The sequence below is a fragment of the Mustelus asterias genome, chromosome 16 (assembly GCF_964213995.1).
Source record: "Mustelus asterias chromosome 16, sMusAst1.hap1.1, whole genome shotgun sequence".
Taxonomy (NCBI): Eukaryota; Metazoa; Chordata; class Chondrichthyes; order Carcharhiniformes; family Triakidae; genus Mustelus; species Mustelus asterias.
In genome coordinates, this window is record NC_135816.1 from 38,792,172 (window position 1) to 38,809,414 (window position 17,243).

Genomic DNA, 17,243 nt, shown 5'->3' on the forward strand with positions numbered 1-17,243 from the left:
ACCAGAAAAGCATCCATTTATTCCGACTCTCTGCTTCCTGTCGGATAGCCAATCCCCAATCCACGCTAACACCCTACCCCCAACTCCGTGTGACCCAATCTTCTTCGGCAACCTTTCGTGAGGCACCTTATCAAACACCTTTTGGAAATCCAAAAACACCGCATCCACCGGTTCCCCTCCGTCAACCGCACTAGTTGGACAGGCTGGGTTAGTTTCCAATGGAGTTTAGAAGAGTGATGGGGTACTTGTTTTAAGTTAATAAGATCCTGAGCAGTCTCAATAAGGTGGATGTGGAAAGGATGTTTCCTCCTCTGGGTGAGTCCAGAACTAGGGGGTCACTATTTAAACTTAGGTTGTCGCCTCTCAAGACAGAGATGAGGAGAATTTCTTTCTCTGAGGGTTATGCAACTTTAGAACATACTGCCTCAGGTGGTCGTGGAGGCAGGGTCATTGAATATTTTCAAGTTGGAGGTAGATAGATTTCCAGAAATCTAAGGGTATCGTGGTAGATGAGAATCTGGAACTCAAAACAAACAGATCAGTCTTTGTCTTATTGAATGGTCTAGTTCTGTTCCTATTTTATGTTTGTATGATGCCCACCTGACTATTCCTGTCCGTTATTTGTCAATCTTTTGCAGAGCTACTAAATAGAATGTTTGAGCTGTTAGAAATTACATTTAGTGCTATAACGTAGAACCCAAATTTACATAAATTACATTGGCACCACCAATTTTAGACAGGTGTGTTAAATGTCAGAGGCCCTGAATATTATTGAACAGCAAAGCAGAATCGGAGGGCCCAATGGCCCACTCCTGCTCCTAAGTCTCATGTCTTTGTTTTAATTCTGATCTGTGGAACCATAGACATTTGTTTACATTAATACAACAATGAACTTATTTTATATCCAGTAAGTTTGACAATAATATGGACATAGTTTTCAATGTTATTTTTTAAATCTCTAGTCTATAGGGAGGATTTTCCCCACAGGCACTTCAAGACTCGAAATCAAGGTTAAATGGGAGCCAGAAGCATGCACAGTGGGGAATAGTTACCCAGCCTCCCATCCATTGACTCTGTCTACACATCCCGTTGCCTCGGCAAAGCAGCCAGCATAATTAAGGACCCCATGCACTCCAGACATTCTCTCTTCCACCTTCTTCCTTCGGGAAAAAGATACAAAAGTCTGAGGTCACGTACCAACCGACTCCAAGAACAGCTTCTTCCCTGCTGCCGTCAGACTTCTGAATGGACTTACCTTGCATTAAGTTGATCTTTCTCTACATCCTAGCTATGACTGTAACACTACATTCTGCACTCTCTTGTTTCCTTCTCTATGATCGGTATGTTTTGTCTGTATAGCGCACAAGAAACAATACTTTTCACTGTATGTTAATACATGTGACAATAATAAATCAAATCAAATTCAACATTTTAAAGCTTAAGATAAAACAGAATCAGCAGCCAGGCCAACATAGTGGAGAAAGAATTCCTTCAAAGGAAAGCCTGTGGCTGCAGTTGAAGCCAAGCAGGTGGGAAGCACCTCAAAGCCGTAGGAATGGAGCTTCAGCTCCCCCTCAGCTCTGCCGGTGGCAGGCCGCCTCCCGACAGCTGCATTGTTCACAGATCTCTCTGGGTACCTGGAAGCCAACTGGAAAATTTCAGTTAGCCTGTCAGTAGGCCACAACAGGCCTCTAAATAGGCTTAATTGTATACATTCTGGCTGCAGACACGTAATCAATCCCACAGCCCAAACCCCCATCCTAAATGGCACAGGGGCAGGATTGTATGGGACAATCAGCACACCGACGGCGTGAAATTCTACTCACCGACTCCATGCTGGACTCCGCTAGGGCCCAAAATTCAGTTCTATATTTCATCGAGTGACATAATTAGAACAAAATTGAAAAAGGTAGAGGACATGTAGGTATTGACCTTCTGGCTAAATCCACTGGCTATTAATGTTTTACCCCACTTTCCAGGCACTGCTGAAAGCCATAGTCAGGGAAAATTTGGTTTGTTTCTTAAATTTGCCTTTCCTTCAGTAGCACGTTGTGACCTAAGGTGTTAAATACATTTTATTTTATAAACAGTGCAATGAACCATTTGGTTGTAAAATTCTACCAATGAAACAATAAACCTTTTCTTTTGCCATTGGAGGTGTTGTGATTTTTTTTAAAATCTGAAATTGCATCACAAAATGTGAACTGGAGCAGTTTTATTTCATGATCTTAAGAGGGAAACTGAACATCTGGAATGTGGATTGATATATTAATGAAATGCTCAAGACATTTTCCACCCAAATATAATGCAAATTAAAAATAACCGTACCTTGGAAATTAGTCTTTTTGTTAGAAGCAAACTGATGCTGAAGAAAATCAAAATTCATAGACTTTTAAGATTTTGAAGACCACAGTTTTATTTGCATTCACATACTTATCCTCTGTAATGAGGTTCATTAGATAAAATTGCATTTTGAAAACCTTCAATTTGATCTTAATCCATTCTATATCCTGGAGCAGTTGACGTTAGCTGATCAAAATAGTTCCCTTAAAAACAATGTAATCTATAAAAATCTGTTTAAAAAAAAACAAAAAGCAGGACTGTTGTCAGTACAAAAAAGCACCATCTAATGTCAAACTTGAGATCAAAATAAAAATCCAGCATGAATGTCAATTGGCAACAATCTTTATATACAAGATCTCTTATTGCACAAACACCATGTAACAGGCAGATGATGGAACATAGCTGGTTAGGTTGCAAGTACGTTTTCAAGTAACTACTCTAAAAGCACTTGTAACATTAACAGCTTCAGGATACTGGTACTTAACAGCAGCCCTTTCAGTCAACATTACTTTTACTCAATGGAAATGATTCAGAGCATTAACGGAAAAAGACTTCACAAATATCAGGTCTTGATGCTACCATAATTTGACAACTGTGACATGGAACAGGTTATCAGTACCATGGAATTCACAGTACAATTTGGAGCATGGAAATGATGTAACACCAGGTCTGAAAGTGACAAAACATTAATACAGATTTGGACTGGAAATTCTGCTCTAGCTTAGCGTCGAACCCTGATGCACACAGCGACCAAACATATACATATACACCTAAAGTAGCTACAGACATTTAAAAGCTTTACAATTCGTTCTTTTTACTCTTTTAAAACAATCATCCCAAACAATTGAAGGATTTTTTTTTAATAGAACAACTTCAGTGCAAACCACCTTAGTGTGCAGTTTTTGTGCAATCTCGGATAAGGTTTAGGCACCCAATGATTGTATCTTGAAAATTACCGCCAGGGAGCTTAACGATGCAACCTTTTCCAATATATCACAGCAATGCCTCTGAGCCACAATGCTTTTCAAAGATCCAATTGAAGTGAATATTGCGAAGTAGAAACCAGACTGTGAAGCCCTTAATCTTTCCAGGTGAGCAGTGAGCTTTACTAAATTCCACAGATATGGGACAAATGTGATGCAAAGTTTTTTGGGTAAAAATAAAACAAAATACTGCAAACTGAAATCTGAATCAGAAAATGTTGTAAACACTCAGCAGTCGTTTGCTCAACAGAAATGATTCAGAGCTTTAATGGGTAGAAACTTCACAAACATCAGGTCTTGATGTTACAAAACTGACCCGGAACAGCAGACCAGTACGGTAGAACCCAGAGCACAATTCAGTACATGGTCAGATCTGTAGCACTGGGCTTTCATGGAGAGAAGTTAACAAATCTGGCATAAACATAGAAATCAAACACAATACCTGTGATACTCACATTAAATGTTAGCTTGTCACTTCACTCCACAGATACTGTGTCTAATTTTCAGTATTTCTCTTTTTGGTTGGAAGTTTATTTGGGCTTGGGATATTTGATACACAGACTTAGGAAGCTAGCAGAAGCAAAACATAAACTCCAGATATTTAAAAAATACAACTCCATCTAATTCCAAAAGAATTTCAGCTGAAAGATCACTTATCACAACTGCGCTCTTAACTGTAGCCATCCAAGACGAGCCTCAAGTAACAGAAGTTGTATGTAGTTCACTTAAAAATAGGCCATCATTATTGGCCTACATAACCATCACTACTCCAAAAGTAAAGAACTGAAACAATTTGAAATATTTTGTTAACACAAGGCACTCTGCAAAGAAGTGTTTATTTTAATTTTAATACAGTTTTCATTGTCTTGTTTTGCAACAGAGGGAGTTCGAACTAGGCTCGAGTGGAGCATAAGCATGGCATGGTCTGGATGGGAGGAATGGCCTGATTCGGAGCTGTACATTTTATTTAAATCTAGACGATAAAATATTACTTATCATGTGTAATTGTAAAATGTTCACTCCACAAAAGGGACAATTTACCACAGGAAGAGGGGGCAAAATATTTGCTTTATGGCTGAAAACTAAATGCATAATTTTATTCCAGCAAATTTGCAGAGATAGGCATGAACCAAATTATAGTAACCGAACAGAGTTGTTCTATAATATAGCTAATAAAACACTTGTTCCTTACCAAAAATAATGCACAAATTAAATGAAGTTTGCAGAAACAACGTGAAACATATCAGTATTTTCAGGAATAGATTAAGTTTTCAGTAAATTGATCATTCTATAAATCATTGTTCAAGTTAATTGTTTTTATAGTAAACTTTGAAACACTGATTGTAACTTTATCAAATGCTGAAATTCAGTTGCAAATTGATTTATGAAAAAGCTCAAGAATGAAAACTTTATTAATATGGCTTGACATTTATAGAGCATGAATCTACTGTTTGACTGTCAATTCAAACAAATTGAGGATTGTGCATTACACAAAGCTTAATTATAGTATCACAGTTAAATGAGATTTTGAATTAATTACCCCTGAAGACAATCCCTTGTAATTATATAAATCACTCTCCCATAACTGAAAACCTCAGTCACTGAATTCTACAGCTATTCTGTTTCTCCAACATTTCTCATCTTCAGAGTATGCACTAAAATTTGTATTCAGTTCTATATTATCATTTCTGAACAAACGATGAAAACATCGTAAATGTGGAAAACTAAACAGCAAATATAATCTTTAAATGTTATTTAACTTAATTAAAAATTCTCGATTTAATAGTTAGTGTAATGGCTGTCCATGGCTGAGAGGTCCAATGAAGCATGTGGCAACATAAGGCTTAGTTTTGGAGTCTTATGTTTTTATTTTTCAAAACAACAGGCTTTTAAACACATAAACTGAGGGGGGTTTTGAGGCATAATGCACACGGTGGGGGAAACCCGAATTTAGCAGGGTTCAAACACTTTCTGGAGCAATTGTGAATTTACGCACATTTTAGAGAGATGGACTCATAATGCACCCACCAAAACTGAGCAGATATGCCATATTCTCCCACGTCCATAAGGAACATATGTAATAATTTCATATTTAGGGTCTTAGCAGCACCAGGTTTACCTACATGTCCCTGGCATCCAGCAATGCTAAGGCTCAGGTATGGGGCAGATTTCTGCATTCAAACCAAGACTGGTTTGTGAAGTGCATTTGATTAGAGTGCAATTTATTCCAATTTTAAAACTGACTAAAAGCAGAGCTGCAGGGACTCTTGAAATTTGAGATAACCGTGACAATTAATGCTGCCGCACCTTGAAATTCCCATTCTTCAATTGGGCAGGTAGGTACTTGAAATGGCACAATCCCCAGAAAATTTAACAGGGACTGGAGCACCATTACAGGACAAGTTCCAATATAACCTAGATTCTTCACAGCCCTGTCATCCCACATCTAACCAGGATTTTCTGGGTCATGTGTTTTTGATTGCACAGAGATTAAATAGCATATAGCATTATTTAAATATGTAATTCTTTCAATTATGATTTTATTTCAAACAGGTTTTTAAAAACCTTGAGCAGTCTATAATTATGTGGACAAGAGTTTAAATTTTATTTTCCAATAAGCAGATATTGGAACTGGAAATTCCAATAAACTGGAAAAAGCAGTTTATAGCAAGAACTGTTAAAACCCTAAAACTGCCATTACAACAAACAATATAATCTTCAGTAAAAAGCTGTTAATTTCACCCTTCCACAGGTTGCAGTTATATGCTGGAAAATAATTAGGCTTTTATTGAAACAGGTTATAAAAAGTAGGCCTTGCCTTGGACATATGTTTTTAGTACAGCATGCACTTATTTTTTAAAAAGAGGCAAATATCTGTGTTGCAACCAAACAATCAGGGAGGGAGTTCCTTTGTGCACAACATATAATGAAATCACAGGCATATTTATCAAGCATGCACTAATCACTTTACTGCAGATCGCAAACAAAGGAAATCTTCTCCACGCACCCCAGAACATCATATTGTAATTATGATATTTCTGCTTCAATTTACAATTTGATTCGACCAGCATTGTGAAACTCCGAAGTGAGGTGTATTTTTCAACTAACATACTGGTCTATCATTGCCATGTAAGATTGAGACCATGGATTTTAACTACATTTCATTCTGGATTAAACAGTTGTTGCTTTCTTCCAGCAGGATAAACAGTAAAGGCATTCTATACATCAAGTTCTTGGAGGAAAATATTAGCTTATGCTGCTAACATTCAAACCTTTACAAGGCACATTAAATAGCATCAAGGTGGGCTGATTTATGAGTCACAAAGTTATGCAAAATGCCAGAACACTGCCCCAGATAACTTTAAAATTTTACAGCACAATTCCAAAATGATTCTACCACTGACCCTTTAACTTCCTGAAATCATTCTTCAAACTTGGCACAATCGCCAAATCCAAACAACTTCAAAAATCCCTTTCTCTTTCTTCTCTTTTCTGATTATTATGTTTCTTGGTCAACTAAAGAAATAATGCCTTTCAAATGACAAATTACAGGTGAGGGGTGATCTTACTGAAACACACAAGATTCTGAGGGAACTTGACAGGATAGATGCTGAAAGAGTGTTCCCTCTCGCGAGAGAATCTAGAGCTAGTGGGTGCAGTTTAAAGATAAGGGGTCTTCAATTTAAGATGAAGGCTCGGAAGAATTTCTTCTCAGAGGATCATTAGTCTTTGGAATTCTCTTTCACAGATGGCAGTGGAGGCTGAGCCATTTACTATATTCAAGGGTAAGTTGGACAAATATTTGATTGACAAGGGTTTTGGGGATAGGCAAGAAAAGAGCCATTAAGGCCACAATGAAATCAGCCATGATCTTACTGAATGGCTGAATGGCACTCGATGGGATGAACTGCCAACTCCTCCTCCTCCTACTTTTTATGATCTTAAATCACTCTAGTGATCACCCTAAATCAATCATCCTGAAAAGCAATTCATTGCAAACAAAGTCATCTTCGACCATCCTGCTGCTAATCCCGATCATACAAAGATACTCAAAACCTCACACAAATAAAAACACTTTTCCTGCTTGCTACTGTCAGTTGTTATTTTAGAAGTAATTGGAGACCATAGTAGTATTGCGTAGAAGATAACATTGAATAATTAAATTCTCTGTTTAAGATACAATTTGAAATCCACAATGCTGCAACCTTACCTTCACAGTAATATGAACATGCCAAAAAATTAATTTTAGAAATTAAAAAGTGCTTCAGTTGTTTCTCTCTTACAGATTTTTGGAATGTACTTAAGGAATCTTCAACAAAAAGGTGAGAGGCTACAAGGACAAGACAGCAAATCTGCAAAGCCTATCTTCATTAAATAGTTTGTTAATTTCGCTCACGCATGATTTTCATATTTCCAACTTGTGCCCACCTGAATTTGGAGCTGGGAGCAGTTTGCACAAATAAACATTCCATTATAAATTCCCTTTTCAAATTTTCCTAGGCTGTCATTAGTAACATAAGCCAGGCAATCATAAACAACCGAGTAAAGGACAGGCATTGTGTTTGTAGTACATGCAATAGATATATCTCCTCTATGTTGTTTCCTTAATTTAAAAGCAACTCAGGTTGAAAATAGCAGCAGTAGCTACTTTCTGATGATGCTCATGTTTGGAGTCAGGAGGCTGATCACCTGCAACCATCAAGTGGTCCTGTTGAAGCATCCAGGCTGCTGTCAGTATCGGAGGCCAAGGTCTGCTCTGTTGACATGGATGAAATGTCATTGATGGAGGAAGACTGAGAGGGGCTGTTGTTGCTATTCACTGCTGCATCTGTTCTAAGTAAACAAAAATGGTGATACAATCTGAGAAAATGGCAGACCGTTGACTGTACTCAAAATACATTTTACAAGTCTATTTCCTGAAATAAATCTAACATTGGAAATGTCAAGGCTATTAGGGTTAGGGTTAGTTCCTACATCCAATAGATACTTGGCACTGTGACTCGAGGCAATGAGGTAAATGCAGCAGGAGTTAAACTTTTCTTCACACCAGGCAAAAGAAATAAGTGGCTGATCACACACAGGAAGCAACATGTCATGTGTTGAAGATCCAAAACACTGAAGAAGACATACAGAGTACGAAGAGGAACAAGGCATGATGACAGCAGGCAGTGGCAAACAGGGGTTAATAATTTGCAAAAATGAATTATATATATTTGGCGGCAGGAATGAGTTTTTTTTCCTTTTCCACTACAAACTACACAACAAAGTTACAAGTTAGCAAGAAATGAGCTGAAAAAGGGGCTGAAAAAGTTAGCAAGAAATGAGCTGAAAAAGGGGCTTAGGAGAGCTAGGAGGGGGCATGAGAAGTCCTTGGCGGGTCGGATCAAGGAAAACCCCAAGGCTTTTTACTCTTATGTGAGGAATAAAAGAATGACAGGGTGAGGCTGGGGCCGGTCAAGGACGGCAGTGGGAATTTGTGCATGGAGTCAGAAGAGATAGGAGAGGTGATGAATGAATACTTTTCTTCGGTGTTCACCAAGGAGAGGGGCCATGTTTTTGAGGAAGAGAGGGTGTCACAGGCTGATAGGCTGGAGGAAGTAGATGTTCGGAGGGAAGATGTACTAGCAATTTTGAATAAACTGAAAGTTGATAAGTCCCCTGGACCTGATGAAATATATCCTAGGATTCTTTGGGAGGCAAGGGATGAGATTGCAGAGACTTTGGCTTTGATCTTTGCGTCCTCACTGTCCACGGGGGTGGTGCCAGAGGACTGGAGAGTGGCGAATGTGGTTCCTCTGTTTAAGAAAGGGAATAGAAATGACCCTGGTAATTATAGGCCGATTAGTCTTACTTCGGTGGTCGGCAAGTTGATGGAAAAGGTCCTTAGGGATAGGATTTACGACCATTTAGAAAGATGCAGCTTAATCCGGGATAGTCAGCACGGATTTGTGAAGGGCAAGTCTTGCCTCACAAATTTGATTGAATTTTTTGAGGAGGTAACTAAGTGTGTAGATGAAGGTAGTGCAGTTGATGTCATATACATGGATTTTAGTAAGACGTTTGATAAAGTCCCCCACGGTCGGCTTATGAAGAAAGTAAGGATGTGTGGGATAGAGGGAAGTTTGGCCGATTGGATAGGTAACTGGCTATCTAACAGAAGACAGAGGGTGGTGGTGGATGGAAAATTTTCGGACTGGAAACCGGTTACCAGCGGAGTGCCACAGGGATCAGTGCTTGGTCCTCTGCTATTTGTAATTTTTATAAATGACTTGGAGGAGGGGGCTGAAGGGTGGATCAGTAAATTTGCTGATGACACCAAGATTGGTGGAGTAGTGGATGAGGTGGAGGGCTGTTGTAGGTTGCAAAGAGACATAGATAGGATGTAGAGCTGGGCTGAAAAATGGCAAATGGAGTTTAACCCTGACAAATGCGAGGTAATTTATTTTGGTAGGACAAATTTAAATGTGGATTACAGGGTCAAAGGTAGGGTTCTGAAGAATGTGGAGGAACAGAGAGATCTTGGGGTTCATATCCATAAATCTCTGAAGGTTGCCACTCAAGTGGATAGAGCCGTGAAGAAGGTCTATAGTGTGTTGGTGTTCATTAACAGGGGGTTGGAGTTTAAGAGCCGTGGGGTTATGCTGCAACTGTACAGGACCTTGGTGAGACCACATTTGGAATATTGTGTGCAGTTCTGGTCACCTCACTACAAGAAGGATGTGGAGACACTGGAAAGAGTGCAAAGGAGATTTACCAGGATGCTGCCTGGTTTGGAGGGTAGGTCTTATGAGGAAAGGTTGAGGGAACTTGGACTTTTCTCTTTGGAACGGAGGAGGTTGAGAGGAGACTTGATAGAGGTTTATGAGATGATGAGGGGGATAGATAGAGTGAACGTTCAAAGACTATTTCCTCGGGTGAATGGAGCGGTAACTAGGGGGCATAACTATAGGGTTCATGGTGGGAGATATAGGAAGGATGTCCGAGGTGGGTTTTTTACTCAGAGAGTGGTTAGGGTGTGGAATGGACTGGCTGCAGGGATAGTGGAGTCAGAAACTTCAGTAACATTTAAGAAGCTATTGGATAGGCACATGGAGTACTTCGGGATGATAGGGAGGAAATAGCTTGATCTGGGTTTCAGACAAAGCTCGGCACAACATCGTGGGCCGAAGGGCCTGTTCTGTGCTGTACTGTTCTATGTTCTAAAGATGTTGAAGAAATAAAGTCCTCCAAATTTGGAGAAAGAACGGCGATGAATAAAATCAAATGATAGGTCAAAAGAATGTGGAAATTGAAATTGTAGAATGAAGGAATAATAGATGAACTCCCAAGCTAAGATTAGGTAAATAGAAACAAAAGTACATAAAAATAAACAAAGGAGAGGAATGCAAAGTTATAAAAAACAAATAAATCCTAAACATCCCAGCAAACTGCAAGCCTGCAATCACTAATCTAACAATTGCAGTTGAAGCAGTCAACTTTTTGAACTTTAACCTTGATGTTTGTATTCTAATTTATAATGACAGATATAGACTAAACTACCTGTCATTTATTTAAATGATAAAATACTTCATTAATAGGTAAAGGCTAATCTATGAAAGCATTGAAATGTGGATAACATTACGATTCTGTTACTTGAGACATAAGAAATAAGAGTATGCCATTCGGCCCATTCAACTAGGCCATTTTGATCAGCTACTCAGCTCCACCTTCCTGTACTCTATATCCCTCAACTCAGTTAGTACATCAATCTTAGTTTTAAACATACTCAACGATTGAACATCCACAGCTATAAGGGGTAGAGAATGCCTAAGATTCACAACCCGACGAGAAAATACATTTCTCAACTCTCTTCAAAATTGCTGACCCTTTATTTTGAGACTGTAACCCCGAGTTCTAGATTGTCCTGTCATGGGAAACAGGAGTTACATTTGTTATTTTCCAATCTGATGGGACCTTTTCAGAATCTGGGAAATTTTGAAAATTTACAACAAATGCATCTATCCCAACAGCCACTTCCTTTAAGACACCAGGATGCAGACCTTCAGGATCTGGGGATTTGTTAGCCTTTGGGTCGAATAGTTTTTCTGGTGATTGCAATTGTTCTAAGTTCCTCTAATTCCAGGAATTAGTCCAGTGAATCTTTGCTGCACTCCCTTGAAAGCAAGTATAATCCCTCCCACAGATAGAGATCAAAACGTCACACAGTTGCTTAGGAAGTCCCTTAGGATCAAGGAAGACCTGATTTCACTCTGGTTTTATGAGTTCTGAAATGGGTGATAAGTCCAATGCACGAACTGCAGATTCTGCCACATGTAGGACAAGGAAGAGTTGGGTAGAAGGGTTGTTTGGAGCTTTGTGGGCTCTTTCTAAGACTTTGACTTTGTCTCTGCACGTTCCCGATGAAGCATCTTGGTGTGTTTGGTGTCTTCCTGGGGGAATCTTCTCCATTTTGATCAGTTACAAATCAGGGACTCCCTTGAGTAGGTGAGAGGTTTTACTTCTTCAGAGATGCTTTGAGGACATCCCTTAACCATTTCCACTCTCTGCCTGGGAGTCACCTACCATAACTAAGTCCCAAGCAGAGTAATTGCTGCAGGAGTCTGGTCATAGTCAAAGAGTCATAGAATTTTACAGCAGAGAGGCCATTCGGCCCATCATATATGTGCCAGCCATCAAGCATCTACCCTTTCTAATCCCATTTTCCAGCACTATGGTGTTTCAAGTGCTCATCTAAATGCGTCTTAAATGTTGTTGCCTCTACCACTCTTTCAGGCAGAGCGTTCCACATTCCCACCACACTTTGGGTAAAATAAGTTTTTTCTCAAATCCTCTCCAAGTCACCTGTCCATGGTGCGGCATTCCTGAAACCAGTTCCCCCTGGTTATTGACCCCTTAAGTAAGGGGAAAAGTTTCTTCCCATCTATGTCCCCCCCCTGATGATTTTGTACATTTCTATTTACCAGCTATTCATAGCTGGCTGCAAGCATGCCCCACCTAGTTTTCAGTGATTCGTGCTGGGTACGTTGACTTGGGAGAGGGCAACACTATTGGACCACCTTGCTTGCCACCGGTCTTGGAGGATCCCACTGGTGTTGCCTCGCTAGTGCTTTGAGATGTAGCCTCCAAAGCATATAGATGAGTGGGGATCACTGCTGCCAGATAAACCATGACTTGAGTCTCGGTTTGAGATCTTTGGCTGTCTAAGGAAAAGAGTATTTGTAGACCAAGGCTGAGTTGGTATGCTGGAGGCAATGATGAATGCTGTTGTCACTGTCTGCCTCTGTCAAGAGGCTCCCAAGAGACTGAAAATGGTCCACATTTTCCAGGATCTCCTCACAGGGTGAGGCGTTGTGCCATAGACGCTGGTTGGAACATGACCTTTCCGGCTCTTTAGTGTAGGACTCATTTTCTCAATTGTTCTGGAAAAGGAGTTGACAGTGACTTGGAGTTGTTTCTAAGTGAGTGCACACACAAACATAAATCTAAACGCGGTATGGCTGAGGCTGGAATGGTTTTGGATTGAAGGCGGCATAGGTTGAACAGTTTCTCGACTGTTGTATAGATTATCTCTATGCTCTATGGTTAATTCACGAGAGATGAGGTGCAGTATTGCAGCGAGGGCCTTGTTTGTCCCCAATTTTCACTGAGATTGGGTTTGTGATGGTTCCATTGGGGAGGATCATAAATTGTGTCATCATGGAGTAGGCAGAGGACGGTGATACAATTCTGAGGGTGGCCAAATTTGAGGAGGATCCGCCTCCATAAGTCTTCCCAGGCATTTGAGAGAACGACAAAAGCCACATGCAGCAGTTGGTTTTGTTCCTTGCACTTTTCTTCAATTTCCCATACAGTGAAGATCATGCTTGTGGAGCCTCTCAAAGGATGAAAACTATGACTCTGGATGGATCTTCTCAATCACTGAAAGAAGGCGGTGGAGAATGACCATTGCAATAATTTTGCTCGTGTAAAACAGCAGAATCTCTCATTCTTTGAGATTCTTGGGAATATGAGCAATGCCTAAACAGTCTTTCATGGGATAACCCTCTTATTTCAGAAATTTGAGCGTGAACCTTTGCTGCATTCTAAGGCAAGTAAATCCTTCCTTAGAGAAGGAGACCAAAACTGCACACACTACTCCAGGTGTGGGCTCAGAACAAGCCTAAGGCCAAACCCTTATGAGGGTGGGGTGGCAGGCAGGGGCGACTGTGTTATTGGGCACTACAGCAGTGAGACCGTGTCCACTTCTTTCCCACCCTGCCACACTGCAATTTTACCAGTTGTGGGGGAGGCATCTGGCAGCCCACTTTCTTGTGGGCCAATTGAGGACCTATTGAGCCTCTTAAGGGCCTCTTCCCACTGCTGCTGGGATTTTACCACCAAGGCTGATGGTTAGATAAGACAGGGCCTTCTCTATGGGTCTATGGTGTCCATTGGAGGCATGCTCCCAGATAATTCTCTCAGCTGGGCTTAGACCTGCCAGCTGGGCCCCAGCAAGACTTTGGACATGTCCCAATGGTGGCTGCAGTTACCAGTGGCATAGGAGAGTTGCCAGCTATTTGATTGGTCTACAGCTTTGAAGTGAGACTTTCTCCCTCATGGGAGTGCAAGCCAATTAATGGTCCAACAGCTGTTAAATAGCTTCAGGGTAAGCTGGCCAAGAGGAGGTTGGCTTGCCCCTGACTTATACGCCATCAGCCTTATATAGTTGTAGAAAGACTAACACTTTTATTCCAGTCCCTTTGTAATAATGGCCAATATACAGCTTAACTTCAGGTCCCTATGAATACCAATATTTTCCAGTCTCTCCCCATTAAAAAAATATTCTGCTTTTTTATTGTTCCTATTCAACTGGATGACTCCATGCTTCCAACATTATATTCCAACTGCCATGTTCTTGGCCATTCACTTGTCTACGTTACTTTGCAGTCTGTTTGCATCCTGTTCACAGTTTATATTCCCATCTTTGCCTCGTCAGCAAACATGAATATATTATGATCAGCAGCCCCATATAAGGTAACAGAGGCCCAAGAACTAAACTTTATAGTACTCCACTCATTATCACCTACTAACTTAAAAATGACCCATCATTTTCTACTCTGATTTCTGTCCATTAATCATTCCTCAAGCTGTGCTAATATATGAACTGCCAATTTCATGAGCCCTAATTTTGCGCGATAACCCTTGTTTGGTAAGTTATAAAATGCTTTTTGTAAATTCAATTACACTACATCCAATGGTTCCAGTTACAATGTCAAAAAAATTAACAAGTGTCAAATACTAATTCCCTTTCATAAATCTGCGTTGACTCTGCTCAATGATATGATCTAAGTGCCTCATTACTGCATCCTTATTAGTAGATTCCCTACTACTGATAGCAGCCTAACTGGCATATAATTCCCCATTTTCTATCCGCCTGTTTTGTTGAATAGTGAGTTACATGTACAATCATCTAATCCATAGGGATTGTTCCAGGCTCTGGGGAATTCCAATAGATCAAAACCAAGGCAATCATTACCTTTGTAGCTATCTTTAAAACTTAGGATACAGGCCACCAGATCCAGTTTTGTTAAATCCAAGTCCCAATAATTTCTCCGGTATTATTTATTTACCAATACTAATTTCATTCTCATTAGATTCTCAGTCCCTGAATTTTGTGTGCTTTGTATTGTGAAGACGGAAACTAAATACTTGTTTCACATCGCTACGATTTTCACATTCCCTATAATTTCCTCTATACCTGTCTCTAATAAGCGTACATTTACTTCCACCAATCTCTTGAGGTACTGTGAAGTTTTTACAATGTTGTGTCTCATGCTCATTTGCCCTTAATCTACTTTCTCCGCCAATTTCTTGGTCATCCTTTGTTTAACTCCAAACTCCTCCCGCTATTGCTTTACAGCTCTTTCTGACATCATTAGCCTTTTCCTTTAACTTATTATTTTTAAACATCTTGTGAGCCACAGTTGGACCACTGTTTTTATTCCTTAAGTCAATGGTTCCCAAACTTTTTTCACAGGGCCGCTCTTTCGGAATAAAAATTTGCTCATGCCACACCAAATTTTTTATTCATAAGTACATCAAAAACAAAAAAAAACTCCGACCAGTGCTTGATTCATAACATAGAACACCACTACTTTATATGATCATGGGACATCCAGAAAATATAAAACAATGCAGCTACACAAAAACATTTATCCATTATTAAATGTTTCTTTGATTGTCCTTGAATCTTCCTGCCACACTTGCCATCCTCTCTCGCCGCACCAATGTGGCACACCGCACCCTTTGGGAACCACTGCCTTAAGTGAATGAGTATTTGTTACAAATTATGAACTCATTCTTTAAATGTTTGCCATTATTTTAGCTACCATTGTGGCTTTCAATCTAGTCGCCCAAAGTACATTAGCCAACTTACCGCCTCATGTTTACGCAGTTTGCACAATTTTAAATGTGGAAACATATTCCTTCAGACTGGCAACTTGTTTTGAGATATTAAAAAGTTCAGATGACAAAAATATATTTTCATGTACTTTTCTTTTGTCTCCTTTTCTCTCTATCCAATCTTTCATTCCTTAACTGTTCTTTCTATACCTGATTTGACATTGAATTCACCTACTCTAAATCACACCCTTCTCTGTCCTCTGTTTATTTCTCAAATATTTAAATAGCATTGCCAAAGAAATACAGTGCCTCATTTTTCATTAAGGTCCCAACTGCCTTGTTGCCATTATCAGCTCACACTTCCAGCAACTTAGTGGGCAAAACCTACATGTGCAATTGCATGTTGCAAGATGCCCCATTCAAGCAGAATCTGGCACACTGTTAAATATAGCAAGACGCTTGGTGCATTTTTGACATTTTTCCTCTGCAGAGAAGCAGCAGCAAATTGCTACTTCTGCTCTATCACTAGAAAGTCGCCATCCTAGTTTTTTAACAATGCAAGGAGCATTGTTAAAAAGAGCACAAAAAAAATCACGAAATGAATTATCTAGGAATATTCAAATTCTCATCCTTAAAACAGGCTGTAGGCCAGAGTTTGGGAGAAAAAGAGAAAGGTAATCAGCTGCCACCAACCTGTCACATCTAATTTTCAGTCCTTCTGTGGTAGAACACTTGACACAAGAACTGGGTGGAAGCCCTTCTCTACACTGCCTCCAGCACACAAGGTGCAGTCTGACTACTGCACTGCACAATTCGTTCACAACCTCCTCTGACATACAGTCTGTTTTGGCCATACAACCCAACATTATATCAGCTTTGTTGACTGTTGCTCTGCATTGCTTAAACATGTTGCTAGTCAGTTTAAATAAGACTCCTGGTTTTAGTTCAACTTCATCTTTAGCTACGTCAACATCATTCATGCAACGAACATTTCAGCCACCTTTCCTTTCTCTGGGCAATATTGATTATTAAAATTCATCTATCAGCAATCTGCCCAGTTATGTATTTTGTCCCGGTCATTTTGCAATTTCTGAACTGCGCCTCTGCCAATTCCACTGGCCCTACACATTTACAATAATCTGAAAATAAATACTGGATTTCTGAATCCAGGTTAATAAGTTATAAATAATGATCCTAAACGCTGATTCCTGGGCACCCCTTTTCGGTGCTTCTTGAATATAGGACTATTTTTGCATACATCCAGGCCATTTCTTACACATATTTAACATGAATAGAATCCACAGAATCCCTCAGTGCAGAAGGAGGCCATTCAGCCCATCGAGTTTGCACCAATTCTCCAAAAGCACATATTACACAGGCCCACCCTATCCCCCTCACCCTGAGCATTTACCATGGCTAATCCACCTAAGCTACACATCTTCGGACACTAAGGGGCAATTTAGCTTGGCCAATCCACATAACCTGCACATCTTTGGACTGTGGAAGGAAACCAGACCACTTGGATGAAACCCACGC

General features: G+C 39.9%; 1 protein-coding gene across 5 annotated transcripts in view; it reads right to left on the bottom strand.

Annotated features, from left to right (window-relative positions):
• Positions 1 to 3,516: 3,516 nt before the first annotated feature.
• The window catches only part of LOC144505115 (mitogen-activated protein kinase 9), a 64,580-nt gene continuing 50,853 nt past the window's right edge, over positions 3,517 to 17,243 (bottom strand). For 2 of the 5 annotated variants that reach the window (XM_078230979.1, XM_078230977.1), the window contains exon 12: positions 3,517 to 8,154. In XM_078230979.1, coding sequence (XP_078087105.1) covers positions 8,012 to 8,154 — 143 coding nt within the window. In that variant the 3' untranslated portion in view covers positions 3,517 to 8,011. Of the gene's footprint in view, positions 8,160 to 15,373; positions 15,622 to 17,243 lie in introns of those variants that run through there. The other 3 variants (XM_078230982.1, XM_078230981.1, XM_078230980.1) reach the window with 3 other exon arrangements.